This window comes from Genypterus blacodes, unplaced genomic scaffold, assembly GCF_046128005.1.
Source record: "Genypterus blacodes isolate CSIRO-AG114 ecotype Tasmania unplaced genomic scaffold, CSIRO-AGI_Gbla_v1 ptg000117l_1, whole genome shotgun sequence".
Classification (NCBI taxonomy): domain Eukaryota; kingdom Metazoa; phylum Chordata; class Actinopteri; order Ophidiiformes; family Ophidiidae; genus Genypterus; species Genypterus blacodes.
This window is the reverse complement of record NW_027466920.1, coordinates 42,501-62,068: the sequence shown is the minus strand read 5'-3', so window position 1 is coordinate 62,068 and position 19,568 is coordinate 42,501. Positions and strand designations below refer to the sequence as shown.

The 19,568-nt window shown below is 47.7% G+C and overlaps 1 protein-coding gene across 6 annotated transcripts in view; it reads right to left on the bottom strand.

Moving 5' to 3' along the window:
- dmd (dystrophin) overlaps positions 1–19,568 on the bottom strand; it is an 86,134-nt gene that overhangs the window by 25,519 nt on the left and 41,047 nt on the right. For 4 of the 6 annotated variants that reach the window (XM_076161848.1, XM_076161844.1, XM_076161847.1 and 1 more), the window contains exons 23-45: positions 19,567–19,568; positions 18,426–18,596; positions 15,431–15,553; positions 15,170–15,342; positions 14,953–15,088; positions 13,962–14,137; positions 13,637–13,784; positions 12,943–13,068; positions 12,421–12,564; positions 12,206–12,304; positions 12,013–12,112; positions 11,761–11,930; positions 11,547–11,664; positions 11,229–11,440; positions 10,992–11,146; positions 10,697–10,886; positions 8,287–8,459; positions 8,032–8,188; positions 7,136–7,247; positions 6,192–6,460; positions 5,755–5,901; positions 3,876–3,936; positions 1,749–1,812 (exon numbers count right to left, since the gene is read on the bottom strand). The exon at positions 19,567–19,568 is cut by the window's right edge and continues 151 nt beyond it. In XM_076161848.1, the coding sequence (XP_076017963.1) occupies positions 1,749–1,812; positions 3,876–3,936; positions 5,755–5,901; positions 6,192–6,460; positions 7,136–7,247; positions 8,032–8,188; positions 8,287–8,459; positions 10,697–10,886; positions 10,992–11,146; positions 11,229–11,440; positions 11,547–11,664; positions 11,761–11,930; positions 12,013–12,112; positions 12,206–12,304; positions 12,421–12,564; positions 12,943–13,068; positions 13,637–13,784; positions 13,962–14,137; positions 14,953–15,088; positions 15,170–15,342; positions 15,431–15,553; positions 18,426–18,596; positions 19,567–19,568 (3,226 nt within the window). The remainder of the gene's footprint in view (positions 1–1,748; positions 1,813–3,875; positions 3,937–5,754; positions 5,902–6,191; positions 6,461–7,135; positions 7,248–8,031; positions 8,189–8,286; positions 8,460–10,696; positions 10,887–10,991; positions 11,147–11,228; positions 11,441–11,546; positions 11,665–11,760; positions 11,931–12,012; positions 12,113–12,205; positions 12,305–12,420; positions 12,565–12,942; positions 13,069–13,636; positions 13,785–13,961; positions 14,138–14,952; positions 15,089–15,169; positions 15,343–15,430; positions 15,554–18,425; positions 18,597–19,566) is intronic. The other 2 variants (XM_076161851.1, XM_076161845.1) reach the window with 1 other exon arrangement.

Genomic DNA, 19,568 nt, shown 5'->3' with positions numbered 1-19,568 from the left:
CTCAGTCTGTTTGCGTTTTCTCCCTCTCTCATTCTCTCTCTTGTGAATGTGTTTGCAGCCATCCAGTTAATTCCACATCAAACAACACGTTATTTAGTAACCACCGCTCTCTCTCTCTCTCTCTTTCTCCATCTCTCTCGCTCCATGTTAAGTCAAACGCGCTGAGCTGCCAGATGCTGATTACTAAAGCAATGCAATAAGCGTCCTCTGATCTTAGAGGAGGAGGGAATGAGTTTAACCAATCACAGCGCGGGAGGGGGGGGGATTACTACGGCCAATGAGACGTAGAGGTGAGGTGGAGGGCTAACTCGCAGGCCAAGCTAGCAGGCAACCCACACATGAAAGGAAAATACAGTAAGTATCTAAAAACTGCTGAATGTGGGATTGAATATCCACAATAGACACACTTATAAATGTTGTGAACCCAGTTGTGAGTCGTTACGTTGTGCAACATTCGAAGCATCGCATGCAAACAAGGCACCCACAGCGCAATCGTTCGGCGGCAAAAACACCTTGGTTACACTGCGCAAAATGTGGAAAAGACAACATAAATAACAAAGAAAAAACAGCGAGTAAACTACACAAGAATGTGAACTACTTTCTGGGCAAGTTACTGCGATACATGTAGGCGAGTGTCCATGTTGGCTAGCATCCATGTTTTGCGTTTCAAATAACCAAGAGGAGCGCGGGGTTGTTGCATCACCTGACCTCAGACATCTGGTTCTGAGATGTTTCGACTAAACAAAAATGTAACCAGCTGTCGTGCGATTTTTCCTCCTAAAAAAAGTCGGAATACGTGACAATCACTTAAGACTTCGTCCAACAATTACAGGCAACTGAATCTGAATCTGAATCGCACAATTTCCGAAAGCTCTGGTCTGGATGTGTCCCTGGATGTGCATGAAGTTAAGAACCGGGATCATACAGAGCACATTAATAGATCCAAACAGAGATTTTTACTGTTATTACTGCTGCCGCACGTCGCTACGGCTACCAACCAACAGGAAAACAAGCTTTTTCCTCCAGGAGGCAACTGACGCTACTGTCCAATAAAACCAAGAAGCGAGGTTTTGTTGTGGGCGTCGGCCTCGCTCAGAGTCATTTAAATTAAAACGTTGCTGCCCTGCTGACGGGCGGGAGGACTCGCTGTTCAGGTGGCTAGAGGAAGAAGAACGATGGATGAATGGATGGATGGGTAAAATGTGCGGAAATGAAAGATGAAGAACGCAGCAAAGAAAGGATATTAGATGCCATCAGATAAGCAACACAAAGCCAAGCAGAGTTAGCACAGTTAGCTGACCTGTGCCAAATTTTGACCAGTAGGAGTCAGCGAACTACATCCCTCTGTCGGGGGTCAATTGTAAAACAAAGTGCGACGATACTTAAGGAGAAGGGGGTTTTGATGATGGGAATTCGAAAAACACAATTCCTCATCGTCTTCCAACTACAAAACGGTGAGCGATTCCGTTCTAAAAAAAACTAATTTTGGTTTATTTTGGACGTTTCATAGTGAATTTAAAGGAGTGTTTCCTGCAATGTAAAGTGATTTGTTTGTCAAAGTGCTTTTGTGCTCAAATGCTCAATATTAAAGGAGGTTAGTCAGCGTTAAACACCATTCAGCCTGGACGGGTAGCAGCACAACATACATGAACCTGACTGGACGAGAGTGTGTGGGGTCCAGCGGGATGAGAGAGGAAATAACAGTGAAGCCGACCTGCTGGGTCACAGCCCAGGAGGTGGGCACTTACTTTATGTAGTAGGGCACGTTGTTGGGGGAGATGCCTTGCTCAAAGGGGCTGTGTACGGATCCTGCTGAGACAGAGAGACAAAGGTCACAACAAGCGTTAACACGTCTGCAGGACTGGTAAACTTTTAACACCCAAATTGTACTGCAGGGGAAACGTCCCGCAGGTCTGACAAGCGCATTTACACAACAACCATGAAAGTAATGTGTGTATAGAAAATATCTGAAGTGTTTCCCACAAAGTAATAATGGAAAACAAGAAATATTGCTAATTAGCCCTCTTATTATGCCCACAAGAGACGCCACGCCAACCGTTAGAGCAAACTGTGTTTTTCTGGAATTACCATCACAGTTGGAATGCATCTTTGACCAATCAGATCGCTTGGCAGAAGATACCCCGCCGCATAAGCGTTATTGTCCCCCACGGGTGAGATTTGCTGCAGTTAAAAACAGAAAGACGCATAATGGGACGATTGCCCGAGCACATGCTGCGTATTAACATAGTACTCCGATATGAAAAATGTGTATCCCGGCATAATCATTATCGCCATCGTTATTATTATAACCCCATCACCACCTCCATCATCGGGTCCTGGTATCCATTATCAAGCTGGATTCGGATGGAATGTTTCCGTGAGGACAAATGCGACACTGTGAGTGTCGATCCACTAACGATCGCCGCCGTGGCCCTCGGGATTTCATTTTCCCAGCGTGGAATGTTTAAATTTATGTTCTCTCCTTGGATGTTTGATGTTTCTCTGTGCTGGAGTGCATCTCGCTGTATGGGGACAGTTGAGACTGTTTCGTTTGTAATGTTTGACTTGATAAAGTGGGCCAGCGTTATTGATGCATGTTTAACTATCACCAATATTGATTATTGAAGGGCAATTTTAATTCAAGACCCTGAAATAAAAAAATAAAATAAAATAAAATAAAATAAAATGAAATAAAATGAAATGAAATGAAATGAAATGAAATGAAATGAAATAAAATAAAACAAAATAAAATAATAAAATATTATCAGTAGTAGGAAAATAAAAGTGATCACAGAATATAAAACAAATATACCATGCACAGAATTGACAACATCTTATTTTGTCATTTTGTGTATATTATGTCATTTGTCATAGTATGTCTTATGTCAGATTAGTTGAGCCTGACTGTGGCCTGAAACCTTTTGGCTCATAGTTAAAGCCATAATCTGCTGTGAGTGGCATCAGAAATCATCAGCAGCGGCTTCTTATTCTTCTTTTCTTGGGCTTAAAAAACGATGAGAAGGAGCAGCGAGTGGTGTGTGTGGAGCGGCTCCAGGAGGACATCTTTAAAGTAAAATCACTCTTTGATAACGTTACACTTTCATACATCATCAACCTGACACATTCTGTGTATTCCAAAACGCTATTTTATGAAGTGTTGCCTATTTGTTGCGCTCGATTTCCTGCAGCCTGCTCGCAACTACATCTCATTTCAGCGTCTCCCCGATGATGTGTTTTCCCACAATGCCTCACAACAAACCCCAGAGAGATCGCGCACCAGTGCTCATTCAGCTGAAGAAAGACCCGCAGCTTTACATCTGGCCTCCAAAAGCTCCTATTTATCAAGAATGTGTAATATCTCAGTATTATAGCTTATTATATGTTCCGCATCTGTCAATTAGAAGAAACTAAATCCAGCAGATAGAGCGGAAGCAAAGCTGAATTCAATGATTGTATTTCTTTAGGTGGATTCCTTATGGATAAAAGCCTGTGGTCACTTTGGGTTAAGTGCAGGTTGGAATTTAGTCACGACACTAAACAAATAAATCAAGCTGCATAAACAGACCCATGCTCTCCACGGAAAGCCAAATGAGTCACGTCGTCCACACACACTCTCTCTCTCTCTCATCACTTATTCAGTCACTTACTGAGCTGGTGACAGTCAAGCGCCACTCTTTCGCTCTCACTTAAACACACTCAAACGCGCCCGCTTGTAGCAGACCGCTGAATGACCTGCTGACACACACACACACACACACGCACACACACGCTGCTCACCTTACGGGCTGTCTTGTAAACTGTCAACAGCCACATTATGTGTCCGCGTAAGTGTGTGTGTGCGTGTGTATGTGTGTGTGTGTGTGTGTGAGACTCACCGTGAAGGCCAAAGTCCCTGTGTGCGTCTGTCAGCTGTTTGAGATGGTCTTTAATGGAGATCTGGGGAATAAAAAGAAACACACAGATAGATAGATAGATAGATAGATAGATAGATAGATAGATAGATAGATAGATAGATAGATAGATAGATAGATAGATAGATAGATAGATAGATGATAGATAGATAGATAGATAGACACGGGATGACGGCGATTGCGTGAGACATAAACTATGGTACACGATGTGCTGCTGAGCAATGAGAGCAATAAATACAAAATGAGGACGTAGAGAGGGAAAGAAGGAGAGAGAGAAAAACGACAGGAACAGACTGGATCAGCACAACTTCATCACAGAGACCTGGGGAATTTTCGGCTGCTTTTGTTGGCATTCCACCTCTCTGGAACAGTCTGGGACATTTTCTCCCAGATGATATTTACAGTGATAAAGTTGAGAATGAAGACTACATTAATATTCCCTGTTGTTTCTTCTCTTAGGTTCCAGATTGATGTGTACAGATTATTGAGAATTCCACCACTTTTGCAAAACTTTCAGGATCTTTCATAATTTTCCTACGTTTCTGTGCAGCTTTCTCACACCCTGCAGGTTTGTGTCTCCAGAATGCAAAAGCCCCAAGAACTAAGAGACAGATGAGCAGATTCTTCATGTTCAATCTGACATGGATTCCTGATTAAAAGGCGTCTAAAGCGATTCAGTCCACTGAGCACAGCGATATGTCCCATGGTGCACAAATGGACGCTTCCTATTGCCGTGTGCAGTGATCGATTGTTTCCCCGGCAACGCATAAAGCTCAAGCCGGGATTCTGGATTCTTGGCTCGCGTGGGGTTTTGTTCCAGGAATTAAAAAATTGAATTAAATTCATCTTCAACTTTTATTCACTTGAGGCCTGAAAGCCTGGGATGAGTTCTTATCCAGTCTAGACCGGCTGATTAGCCATCCACAGCACACTGATGATGTCATACTGCCAACAGTGTGTGTGTGTGTGTGTGTGTGGTATGACATGAAGAAGACATGAGGATGAACATATAAGTGGTCCTTTTTTTTTTTTATGGCGCCTTTATGTCATGAAACTTAATAATGAAATTACCTTTGAGTCCACCTCACCCACTCCATTGCTGCCTGAGTTTTTCCCCATATCCACGGTAACCTAATTAGGGTTTACAAACGAGAGGAGTGGGATAGTTGAGGAGAAATTTATTGCAATTACTCAGAGTGCACCGTGTCCCCATGTTGACCAATCAGCTTCCACCATTTAGGTGCCTGAGAGAACACAGTGAACCAGCCGAAGTGACCTGAACGCACAGGTACACAGACACACACACAGAAACACACAACTCTTTCTCTTTCTCTGCCCACTGTTTGTGTATCTGTGTGTGTGTGTGTGTAAGCATCTGGTCAGGTGCTAACTTCAGAGGGGCCGCGCCGTATGCTCCTGTCACTGCAGTGTCACCGCCACGTTCGTCTCCGCCCAGGACACCTCGGCATTACTTGGTCTTTCTGGCAGCTGATTGGCTCTGCCTGTCACCCCCGGTAACAATCACTGTCCCACATCCAGCATGGCGACCGCTGTGCTTATTGAGATTGATAGGAGCACATTCTGCTCTGTCTGTGATCCTGACATAAGGTGTGTGTGTGTCTGCCTTATGACCTCATTCTTTACAGCTGTTGCATAGTACAACTCTCAAACGCACCGCGACCCGAACCGCTTCTCCCTGCATCACTTCCCATCATGCATCGCTCTTACGAAGGAACTCGCTGAGGGAAGCGCCTGATTCAGTTCATAAGGTCAGAAAGTGGACGTACATTCTGTCTATCTGTGTGATGGAACGTTGGAGGTGTGTGTGTGCATGTGTGTATACCTGTAGCAGCCTCCAGCGTGTGTTGAGATCTTCGATGCGTTCCAGGTTGCAAGGTGACAGCTGGATGTTAGGCAGTCCAAAAGTGGACGCCAAATGGTTCATGTGATTTACGTCATCCTGAATCGGAGCGATCTCTTCCTGGAACTCCTAAAAACGCACACACGCACGCACACACACACACACACACATGCACACAAAGGAATTCTCAGGTCATTTGTGGCGAGGGGACAGATGGAGACACGGGCAGGTTGCTGGACCTTCATTCTCACCTCTGCTGCTCTGTTAGAACAGCGAGGAACAGACGCATCCATCATGTAAGTCCACTTTAGATACTTGTTTAATGCTCGCTGATGTGTGGAAAACACATCTAACACTCTGCTCTGTATGAATGTGTGTGAGAATAGGCTGAGGTGTAACTCATTGTCGCTCTCTCTGACCTTGACCCTCTCGATGTGCTCCGGCAGCGTCTCGATCAGCAGGTCTCCCACAGGCTCCCACGCCTCCTTCACCATCTCCGCCTGCCTCAGCTGCCCGTCCAGCAGGTCCTCGGCCTCCTGGAGCTCCAAGAGCCGATCCAGCGCCAGCTCCAGCCTCCTCTGCCACTCGTCCGAGTCGGCATTGAGTCGTTCCCATCCCACCACCACGTCATCCGCCTCCTTGCGGAGGACCCGGCCCACGTTCTGGGCGCGCTCCTCCGGGCTGATATCTGCGGATTACTCAGCGTCAGTTACAGTTGCGAATACATTGTCGTAAACTGCTACAGCGCATTCAAATTGCTCGAACGAAGCGATCGGATAAGAGAACGCTGGCTCTGTTTTTGAGGATGGAGCTTAATAAGTGTGACAGAGGTCAATGGGTTTAATGGGAGACAGTTAAAGATCAGCTGCTTTCTGCAAGCGCAGTTACCAGGCTGTTTCCATGGTGAAGAACACGGTACAAAAATGTCTGCATGTGCGTGTGTGTGTGTGTGTGTGTGTGTGTGTGTGTTACCAGGGTCCAGAGTTCACTATGTGACTAAGAGCAGAGAGAGAAAGAGCTTTTTCTCTGACAATGTCTCACTCAATATTTCAGTTTGAGGAACTCACTTGGTAGAAAATGTCACAGTGGAAGTTTTTCCGCATTTAAAATGACAGCAGGATTATGTGTGAAATCATGAAATCGTAGGTGTTTTGTATGAATTAGAGCACAATGCACACAGCCGGCCTGAACACCAGGAAAGAAGAGGGCAAACTGGCACACACACACACACACACACACACACACACACACACACATAATCCATCCAGTATGCAAAATATCAGAGCAAGTAATCCCAAACTGCCAAAGGGGGGCGATTTTTAAATGTCTTATATGCAGCGATGTGTGTGTGTGTGTGTGTTACCTCTGTGTTCAGGTGAAGGTGTTTCTCTTGGTAGTTCAGACAGAAACACTCCGACGTCATCCAGTGCTTTGGTCACCACTGGCTCCTTGGCTCTCAGGTCCCTCCGGAAGCCCTGCGATCACACACACACACACGCACACACGCACGCACGCACGCACGCACGCACGCACGCACGCACGCACGCACGCACGCACGCACGCACGCACGCACGCACGCACGCACGCACGCACGCACACACACACACACACACACACACACACACAGACACACACACTATCAGAAGTGAACAACCTTTGCAAGCCGAGTCCCTCTTGTGTTTTTCCTGCCATTTCTGGAACCTTTCTGCTGGTTCTGCTTTTTCTCGTCCACTGGGGAGAAGAACACACTGACAGCATGAGGGGCCCCTGTGCAGCTCACCGGCCCCTCATGCTGAAACGCCTCAATTCTCAGAGGAAAGCCGTCCACTACAAGCCTGTGAATTAGCATTTATTCTGAGCCCTTGATTTGCATGCTGTTGGCCGGAGAGACACAAAGAAAGAGATTCTTCTTCAGTGAAACCACAAAGCTTGAGACGATTCTTGAAACTCTGCAAACAGACTGGTATTGAAATGAAAATCCAGTTTGAGTATGAAGAAGTGTTGCAGAGGCTTCTCCAGCCCAGTAGGTGGCAGTGTGTACATTTGTTTGCAGACCCCAGATGTTTATATTGTGACTTGGTTGGTTGGTTCATGTCGGTTTGATTGGGTTTGTCAATGAGTGACATCACCTTGCTGCGCCAGTTTGCATGGAATCATGGGAGTAATTGTTTGCTTGGTGTTATTACCCTCCACTGGTGTTAAAAACCTGCAAAATTTAGGATTATGACGTTACTGCTGACTGTGCAGGGGTCCGCCTACCCTGTGAGTCTCCAGCTGGGTCTGCACAGCCGGCACATCGCCCCCTACAGGCGGCTCCTGCTCCAGCTGGTGATTTCTAACCCTCAGCCAGTTGAGGAGCTCCTGGAGCGACATGTGGAGTCTCTTCCAGGGGGCCATCTCAGAGTCCAGGTGGGCCCTACAAGAACGCACAAAGAGTTTCAAAATATGGATCCCGATGGCGGTAAAGGAACACGTTCAGCATGGCCTCCTCTTCTTCTTCCTCCTCCTTCTCACCTCATGGTCATGGTCTTGTTGCGCAGGTCGGTCCAGCGTTGGCACATGTTGTCCAGGCGCCGTTGGAGCAAAGCGCCGTCTTCCGAGTCGCCCAACGAGTTCAGGACCCTCTGTCCATTCTCATCCAGGGAGTGGTACAACTCTGTGTGGCCGTCAATCTCTGCCTGTAGGTCCTGGATACACACACACACACACACACACACACACACACACACACACACACGCAATAAGAGTCAGTGAGAAAATCAAGTGTGGTAATTTGGCCAGCGCAACAACAACATTCAATTGGAGTTTGCACTTAGTTTCCTGGGTAATAGCAGCCGACTTTCAGGAATTTACATTTTTCTCTGCTGGCGGCTGGAGTGCTCAGTAATGGCACCGGTAACTGAGTGAGTGATTCACTCTCTAAAAGCTGAAACCTGCAGGAGTGATCCATAACACAGCTTAATGCAGCGAGGATGGAACCCTTCCCAGCTAGGAAATGTCAAAATGCGTCATTCAACCTGGAATTTACCTCAACATCTGCAGCAGAAGGCAGAGTGAACACAGCCTGCACATGGACCGCCACACACACACACACTGCAGGAACCCATTCACGACATCGCTAAGCATTTATAGTACATTTGGGGAAATATCCAGGTTCCACAAGAAAGGGACGATACACTCCTAAAATCCTTCAACCATAAACGACATCATTCACATAACGTATTTTCAGATTCCATTGACATTTGAAACACTCAACGTCTAATCTGTGTATTATATCAGTAAATATTGGCTAGAAATGTAATCAAAACGCCAGAAATTTCCTTTTAATTTACAAAGAATTTGTTCCGCATCTACTTTCCCCACAGCTTGAGGTTGCTAGTTTGAAAACTATACCGCCAGTCCAAAATCAAAACAATGATGAATAACAAAGGGTTAAAAAAAACACAAGACATGTTCCATTCTGTAATTCTACAGTTTGATTAGAATAGATTAACATAGATGTAAACACTCTACATGAAGAGTTACTTTGACCTAGTAAGGAGTGTGTGTGTGTGTGTGTGTGTGTGTCCATTAATCCCCATGTTGTTTGTCTTTATTGTTCACATTTCACATATGGAGTGTGTGAGGATGGCAGCAAAACTTCTCAGCGACTTTGTTGACTACATCTAAACAAATTCCTTGATAATAATCTGAAACATAACTTCAAACATTTCTACCCCCACGCGCTCTTGTCAAACAGGAAAATGTCTGAAGTTAAGATCCGAAATTCCCAACCTGAACATGATAGACTTTCCTGCGCAGCATCCTCAAACCTCCCAAATCCCAAACTTGCTGTCGAGAAGACGAAACACCATCTTCTGCTTCTCCCAGTCCCTCCAGATATTAACTCCCACTGTGACTGCGTATGAATGCTCTCTGTTTAAAAGTGTGTGCATGTACGACGTGTGTGTGTGTTTGTGTGTGTGTGTGTGCGCGCGTGTGTGAGAGAGTGCAGAGGGCGGGCGGGCGGGAGAGACGCAACGAGATGGAGAGCAAGTTACACAAAAAAACGAGGTAAAACTGGAGAGGAGTGAGTTAGAGGGAGTTAGTAAGATGGAGGGGGCGAAAAAAAAGAGGAAGAGAGGAGATAGAGGAGGAGGAGGAGGAGGAGGAGGAGAGGCAGAGCGGACTTGAAAGGATGCATAAAACGATGAGTGTGCTTATTTTCCAATTAAACGTTATCTGCCCGCTGTATTGTAGCCACAGAGTGTGTGTGAGTGAGAGAGTGTGTGTTGCCATCCTCCATTATAATTGGACACAGAAGGCTATCTCAGCGCTGCATACAGTACTGCTGTTGTACTGAGACAGCAGTATGTGTGTGTGCGCGTGTTTGTGTGTGTGTCAAAAGGAAGTGTGCATAAACATGAATTATCCAGGAGACGTAGGAGGAGAAGTGATAACGCCGCTAAACGTGTGTATCTGAAACGCTAAAAACGCACATGCCGCATGTTATGTATCTTATTTCACATATACTTTGTATTGTCTGGGACAGTGTGTGTGTGTGTGTGTGTGTATATATGCGTGTGTGTGTGTGTGTGTGTGGGCGCGGGTGAGGGCCGAGGGTCAAATTATGTTCTCTCTCAGAACAGAGTCTTCCCTTCAGCACCCACAATGCAGTTGGGGGATTTTGTCTCCGACTGCCAAGCGGTTGACCAATGACATCGCTCGATTCTGCCGCGTCGGCATTCCTGTCATACCAGCTTGGGCGGCAAATCATAAAAGGCAGCGTGTCTCAAACTGTGGGTCGGCACCAGGAAGCATTGGTGGATATGTCTGGTTGACCTCATGTGAACTGGGAATCATCAATATCTTCATTTTGATTCAATCAATCTGATCAGGTACAGATAGACGTGTGTGTGTGTGTTTAGGTGTGTGTTTTCCTGACCTTCCACTGTACCAGCAGGTTCCTGGCCGCTTCCGGTTGGTCCTGCAGCCGCTCCTTGTTGGTGGCGTCGATCAGAACGTTGCAGGTGGTCTCGGCCTCCGTCAGCCAGTTGAGGAACTTCTCCAGGTCCAGGTCGTACTGCTGCATGAGCCTCAGAGCCGACTCCAGCTCCGCCTCCCTGTCGGAAACCCTGAAAACACACACACACACACAAATCAAATACAAGCCCAGATTATCGCGTTCAAACAGGAATTAAAAAGGTTAAGTGTGTGTGTATGTGTGTGTTTGTCAATACCGCTTGTTGATGTGAGTCCAGTTGGCGTTCATGTTGTCGTTGACCATGGAGACCTTGTGTGTGTCGTCGTTGGCGTACAGTGTCAGCAGTTTGTCCGCCAGCGCGTTGGCGTCATCCACCTGCCCCTGCCACTGACGCAGTTCCTTCACAAACACCTAGAGGGCGGCAGAGAGACTCAGCGCCACAGCCTTCATACACGTTACATCATTACGGTGGCGTGTTTCAGCGTGCTCTTACCTTGAGCTCTGCGTATTGTTTCTTCAGCGCGTCCACCGTGTACGTGACTTCCTGCCAGGACTGCAGCCGGTCGCTGGCCTGTCTGACCAGCACCTCCGCCTTCTTCCTGCTGTCCAGCCAGTCGGTGGAGTCCTGCAGCATGTTGTGGAGCTGCTTGGTCCTGTCTGAGAGTTTGGTCTGAGAGTCCTCCCAGTGATTCTGCAGCCTGTCCACTACGACGGCCAGAAGGAATAAGAGCCGCACGTGAGGAATGTTTCATCAGACACAAATGAAATCTGTGTGCGTGTGTGTGTGTGTGTGTGTGTGAGCGAGACGTACTGCGCTCAGAGATTGCATTGCGCGTTTCCTGATTGCTCGTTTTGTTCTTCAGGTTCTGGGCCGCCGTGACCTGTCTTTCCAGCAGGGGGCGACGCTGCTCCATCTCTTGCAGCGCCACCTGCAAGAGACGACAAGATTATTCAGCGCATGATACACACACAAACGTACACACACATCAGCTCAAAAGCCTCGGCGACTTCAGGCGCACCCTGACCTTGAGCTTGCCGATGTTGTCGTTGATGTCGTCCAGGTCGGCTACCACCACACGCTTGTTCTGCACCATGTTGTCCAGCATCGTCAGCCAATCAGTGAGCTCGGCCCAGGACTTGTTGAACTGAGCCAGAGCTGCGGATTCAGGCGCTGAACTTCCTGTCAGAGTCTCAGCTGGGGGGGGGGGGACAAAAACATGTCAGCCGTTTATTTACTTATCACTGTGAATCACACTGAGGGAAACTCTTCTTCTTACTTGCTTTCTTGGCGCCGAGCATGGCGTCCATCCTGTCCCTGTGCTGGCGCAGCAGCTCCAGGATCACGGTCCAGTTCTCTTTCAGGTTGGCGTACTTCACCTGAGAGAGGCAAAGTTTGATATAAAGTTGAGGCATTTTTGCTACGTCGGTCTCCCCGCAGGATCAACAGCAGGGAGCGCTGGATTTCCTCACCTTGTCCGGGTGGCTGGGAGGATTGTCCTTGTAAAGCTGATGAGCTCGCTTCAGCGCATGCTCCACCTCTGGCTCCTTCAGCTGCACCTCCTTCACCACCTGGACAAACACAACGGCGACAGTTAAAAACAGATTTTTGATGCCTAAATCTTAATTTTCATAAACAGTGTGTGTGTGTGTCTGTGTGTGTGTGTGTGTGTGTGTGTGTGTGTTACCTTAGGCTGGGGCTCCTCCTGCTCCAGCTTGGCCCTGGTGCTGGACGCCCAGGCAGACAGATCGTCCAGTTGGCGCTGAAGCCGCTCCAGCTCTCTCAGCAGACCCTCCAGCTCCAGATGCCGCTCGGGCAAAGCCTTGGACACCTAAAAGAACCAACCAACAGTTTGCACTTTTAGCCTGACCTCCCCTGTGACCTTTGCAGACAAACTGAAGACCTGGAGGGCCGATCCATGACCCAGTCCAGCCCCGTATTTACTCCACTGCTTTGTTTACAACTTTTGTTACGAAGAGTTTTTGCTCCAAAAAACTCCAGAAATGGAATTCTGTCCGAACATTTCTGCATCTGGATGAATCATGGCTGAGTCATGGCAGCGAGTAAAGGCCCTCTGCAGGTATATCGTGATTCTATTCTGGAGGGACGGAGGAAACTCTCGCTTGTTAACTTTAGAGCCGAGCCGCCGTACGTGCTGTGATGTGATTTGGGCGTCCAGATGAGCGCCTGCACAGAAGAAGAGGCTCACCTGCGCCCAGCGGCTGGTGATGAGCCGCACGTCTTTCTGCCTGTCGGCCGGGAGCGCCGTGTGCTTGAGCCTCGCGTGCACGTCCTCCAGAGTCGCCTTCTTGCCGGGAAGCTCGTCCACACATACCTGACACACACACACACACACACAAGGGGAGGGGGAGGGGGAGAGAGAGAGACACACACACACACATACACGGTATGATTACAGCTAAATACACATCTCGACTGAATCATTGCAGCATCTCAATGTAGGACACAAGATCATTCTATCAAATTACCCAAGTCTACAAACACAAACACACACTTACACACACACAATAAAGTCTTTTAACTGTTGAATTTCACAATGAAGCATCTCATAATACCCCTCAATTAAATTACACAAACATCACATGAGCACACACAAACACACACACACACACACACACACACACACGCACACACACACACACACACACACACGCACACATAACCACATGCAAATTATCTTCAAGGCTGAATGTAATAACAAAGCATTGCATCTCATTTTACTCTATGATAACAACTGAATTAAATCACACAAATAAACACACACCCACACACACACGCACACACACACACACACACACACACACACACACACACACACACACACACACACACAGGCTCATTGCAGAGTGGCCTGTTGCAGCGTGTTGTGTCTTGTTTGGTACCTGAACTTTGTCCAGCGTGTCTCTGATGTGCTGCGGCTCGGTGGGCTGCAGGGGGATGGCGAGGACGCCCTCCGCCTTGTCCAGCCATGACGCCAGCGAGCTCACGTCCTCCTGCAGCGCCGTGGCTGCCGTACGAGCCTCCGCCGACCTGTACAGGGGTGAAACGAGTGAGCGGGCGAGTGAGCGAGCAGCGGTGAGACGGGGATAAATGTGAACATGTACTAATTAAACCTGTGGGACTCTTTAGAAGAATCACAGGAATTCCAACATATCTGACACACAGATTGGCACACGTACACACACACACACACACACACACACACACCTCCTCTTGCGTTCGTTGAGCTGCTGACATATGTCGGCCCAGCGAGCGTTGAGCAGTTTGAGCTGCGTCCGGAGCGGTGCGGCGTCGTCTGGCGTGCTCAGCTGACCGATCTCCTCACCCGCAGAGTTCACGCGGCCCAACACCGCTTCTTTCTGTGGAATGGCCTCCGTCAGATCCTGGACACACACACACACACACACACACACACACACACACACACACACACACACACAGAAAGAGGTTGCTAAGCTTTCTCTGTGGTTTGACATGTGACCAATTTCAAAATTCACAAAGGTCAACGCAACGTCCTCACTAGTGTTAGTAACACCAGAATGTGTGTGTGTGTGTGTGTGTATGTAAACACTGGGGGATCGTGATTGGGTGTGTTTCAGGTACCAGCTTGTCATTCCAGGCACCAGATGGCTCTGTGTCGCCACACACACACACACCCACACACCCACCCACACACCCACGCACACACTCGCCCGTTAGCACATGAGTGGCACTTGGATGAGGCGGCCTTGTCTCGCTGCAGGTGGACGGCGGTGATCACAGCGGCGCAAAGCAGACTGGACATGTTTGACGGTGAGAATACACAAACACACACACGCACACACACACACACACACAATAATTATTATTCAAGGTGGACAGCACACACACACACACACCAAGCCTTCCTTCCCCGACTACTATCCAGTTCCTTGAATCCCAATCTTCTTCGTCTTCGCTGCCATTACATCACGTTTTACATTTCTTCTCATTCTGGGTTTGTTTTTGGTTGAAATGTCAAATCCGATGACATCATCTTGTTACATAAAGCCTCTAAAAAGGGGAAGGCATTCATGTTGGCGGCTGTCCGGGCTGAGACGACTGCAGCCTGTGTGTGACTTCAGGGTCATTCTCCGGTCCAGCTCACTTTTGGATACGCTTGACCTCATCTCATTCTAAATTGTGTGTGTGTGTGTGTGTGTGTGTGTGCGCATGTTACCCTGAGGTGCTGTCTGTGCGTAGCGTGGTCGGTCTCGGCCAGTTTCAGATTGCTCTCTGCGTCGTTCAGCCATTCCTCCAGCGCCGTGCGTTCCAAAACAAACTTCTGCCACTTGGCGCTGCAGTCCTCCCAACGCCTTGACACACACACACACACACATATACTGTAGGAACACAGCCTTCTTCACTACCCCTCCATCTTCTTTCTCCCTCCTTACCTCAGTCTGTCGTGGTAGAGCTTGTTCAGTTTGTCCCAGTTGGTTCCGAGCAGGCCGGCGCTCTCCTGGATCTTCTGGCCCTCCAGCGGCCGAGCCATGGCCAGCATCTCCTCTCTTCTGACCAGCGCTCCCTCCACGGGGCCTCGCAGCTTGTCGATGCTCCCCTTTACATCCTGGTGTGTGTGTGTGAGAGATAAAAGAGATTTGGTGCGGGCCGCTTGAATGGCTGCAGCTGTGCAGAGACAGTAAAGTGTGGCTGACCTTCAGGCAGTGCTCTTGCTGAGGCAGGTTATAATAAGCCGCCGGCCAGTATTCGGGAGAGTTCAGCTTGAAGTCCGTCTCCGACACCGAACGCAGCAAGACCTGCAGCTCCGTTAGGTAATCCTGGACGCGCACACACACACACACACACACAGACACACAAGTGGAGGGAAGCATAAAACACAAATACAGGCAGAAATCACACACACAGACACACACATACACACACAAAGTGGAGAGAAATATCAGAAAATGTCAGACTTGCTTGTTAGTTTATCAAACCAGGCAACGGCGCCAGAGTGACTTGTGACTGCAGATCTGAGTAAGAAACTAATCTGGATTCTCTAACTGACAGATGCAGATGAATCATAGATGATCATTATCAGATTGGAATCAATAAAACCTCAGATGTCACCATGGATACGTCTGATACAATGCAAAGTCTGGCTTGTTCTGCTGCACACACACACACCACTGAATTCCTCCTTCTCAGACTATTTCACTATCAACACACTTGTTTGATAAATCAAGACAGAACAAAACACACACATTTGCCTGATTAGCAGCCTGACAGACAGTTAATAATGCGCCGCTGGCTTTAAATTCTAACAAGTTGTGTTGTTGTTGCCTGATGTGACGGTAATCGCGTGTGATGCCGAGGTGTGAAATACACACGACCCGTCTCAATGTTGGTTTGGAGTCATTAACTGCACTTCACGTGGCAGCAATGGAAATAAAATGTCTCAAAAGTGTGTGTGTGTGTGTGAGAAGAAGTGAAACAGACAGCCAGAGTTTGCAACGTCCCAGTTTCTCTGTCACACTGGGTTTAATGAATAACAGCTGGTTGTATTTGGGTTAAGATTTGTGATTAATAATAAGTATTTTAACGTTAGAGGCCGCCTCCCCTCCTCCACCTCTAGGGGGCGGTGTTTCACCTCTGACCCTCCGAACTCACCAGCCGCGTACTTTAGCGTACACCGGAGGGATTCAAAACTATATCCACTAGGGGGCAGATGTGTCAGGTTTGTGTTTGGAGGTTCCACTCAAAGGCCTGTGGACCGGGTATGTAAACGAATAAGTGTTTTAAAAAATGGCAGAGGCACATAGGGACGTCCTCATTCACGCCTAGAACCCAGTGTGACAAACTCTACTATGATTCATCTCTTAATAGTTTAATCACATTCACATTACACACACACACATACCTGCTCACACATTTCATTTAGTTTCTCACTGGTGGACTAATTATACATTGTGTGTTTGGTCTTTGTGAGGAGGAAGAGGAGGAGGAGGAGGAGGAGATCAGAAGATCATGAGATTGGCACCAGCGTGTTCTTCAGCAGGTCACGACCCAATCGAGCCTGATTTAATTTTTTTTGTTTCGACGACTTCATCGACACAAAAGTATCTGTCGCTTGTACCCCTGCAGGATTTCCATTCCCAGGGATTTGAAACAGAGTCGCTGCAGCTTCCCCTCTTTCCTTGACATCGCCACTTTTGGAGATACAAGGCTTATTTTTGTGCTCGTACACTGTGTGACTACTCAAGGACATTCCAGAGAGAAGAAAGGTGCATATTCACATTTCCTGAGCGTGGGCTTTTGTTTAGCCTCAGGGGGGCCGGGGGGGCCAGAGGGGAGACGGGGGAGGGGGGGGGGGGGGCTGATCTGGGAGCTGCTCCTCCAAATAAAAAAAGATTGAAATTCTATGAAAGCAGAGGCAGCGCTGGTGAAATCCATAACGTGAGCGGCGGCTGATACGGCATGAAGCCCCTCGTACGGTTCTGCCACTCTCATGATCCAAACCTGATCCCTCATCATTCTCAGGAAGCAGGGGACAGAACACACACACACACACCTGCGTCGCACACGTCTGAGGGGAGACGTCAAGTCGTCTGTAAAGCTTTAAAACTGACTTTGTGCTAAAGTTTGACGTCATTATTTTGGGACGTTCAGTGTTTGGAGTGTATGGTGTTTGGTGTTGGAATGAGCTCACACGTGGTCAATAAGTGTGTGGCGAGAACATGCTGAGGGAGATGAAGCAGTACACACTCCCCTGCTCTCCTTTTCTACTGTTCAAGAGTCCTTGAGCAAAGCAGCACAATGCCTGAGGGTTTGGATACGTGATTCCTCTCGGTGCACCCAGATGTGTGTTCTGCCCCCAGGTCTGTATGCAGGTGTGTGTGCAGGTGTGTGTGTGTGTGTGGGGTTGATCACAGTTTAAGATACATACATCGTCACCCATTGGCTGATCGGAGACCTGCCAGTGTGGAGCGTGATTGGTTGGCAGGGGGATGGGGGGAGGGAGGAGCATGCAAGTGACACAGAACCAAGACAGAGCAAACCGGTGAGACTGGAGCATGTGAGCGCTGCTTCACATGCAAACACAACGCATGGCAATGAAAATGCAGCAAAGGAAAACAAACAAATAAACTCATCTGGATCTGGATCATGATTCTTTACGGATGATGTTTTTTACTAGAACTGATGTTAACTTAAGACTGAACTGACATTAAAGGGGGCACATCGTACAGTTAGGGCTCCGGTTTCACAGCATTGTAATACCGTGCAAAACTTCCTGCACACTGAGTGAAAACAGGCTTTTGTTTTTACTTCATTACTGTCTCCTTCCTAAAAACATTTGTGTATTGATGCTGACAAGTTAAGGATGTAAAGGACCAATCAGAGAGCGGCACAGGCATACTGCACGTCAATCATCATGTGCCCCTTTTAATGGAAATGTTTGAAATTCTAAAAATCTATATACTGCTTAGGAATAATCTGTCCTTTATAATTTAGAATGATTCCTTATTTAATGTACCTTAATTATGAATGTATGTCTATGTAACTGTTAACAGGAGAGTTGACCAGGATGCAGTATTCTAACCTTCTCATATTTAGTTAATTCAGCACAGCGTTAGTATGATCTCATCCCGTTAGTGCCGTCGCCCATATTTGCTGTTAGTAAATAGAAGAATCAGGCCTATAGGAACTCACACTTTGTCTCTTGAAGGGGATGAACTTCCCCTCCACCTCAGCCCAGCGGGCGTTGAGCCGGAGCTGACGCGGCTCCACTAGACTGCCGGCTCCAGCTTCTGAAAGCTGATTGGCTAAGCCCTGCACCTCCTTAAGCTCCTCCTTCTTCTTGTCGAACTCTGAGCCAATTTCCTATCGGGACCAAAATCAATCAGGGGGTCACACTCGCTATCCGGCCCAGAGAGGCGCATGGATGTAGAGACACACAGTGACAGGTGAAAAGAATACACTCCAGAAAGAAATACTTATGGATAAAGATGATTTCATACAGTTTCATACACACACACACTTGAAGAATCTGTGTAAAGCTGTGTTAGACTGAATAAACCCTCACTTAGTCACTGCACATAAAGGAGCCATGAGACTTTATTTACATTAAGAAGGGATACAATCATAAAGGTACATGAGAAAAGAAGCATGGAGAGACAGGCAGACAGACAGACAGACAGGATGGACAGAGAGACAGACAGGATGGACAGAGAGACAGACAGCGCAGACAGCGATTCCGTATACGGGCAATGACAGGTGAGACAGGTGAGACAGGTGAGACCGGAGCAAGCGAGACATCTGCTTTAGCGAAATGTCATAGTGATCATCTGGAAGTAGAAGACACACAGACGCACACACAGACACACAAACCCACACACACACACAGAGAGAGAGAGAGAGAGAGAGTCAGGAGGACGACAGCTGCTGGACACGTCTGTAGCATTTCCCAGCGTCAATACATCACGCCCTAATTGACACTAATGATGATTTATGGTGTATTGACGTTAAAATGCTACACGCGCCGCGCACACACACACACACACACACACGCACACACACAGACACACAGCTAAACATGCTTTCTCCTGTAAAAAAAAAAGTGATTCCCGTTAAAATTAGACGCAAAATGAAATTTCCTGGCCGGGTCGTTCCTCCGGACAAGTCGCCGCCTCCACAGGAACCCGACGTCCAAAAGTAAAAAGGACAAAAAGAGGGGATAAGGAACAGAGGAGAGAAAGAGTGAAGGAAACAAGGAAAGCGCATGACACAGATGGAGAGACACGGCGAGTTAGGAGAAGAGAGATACGTAAGTGTGTGTGTGTGTGTGTGTCACCT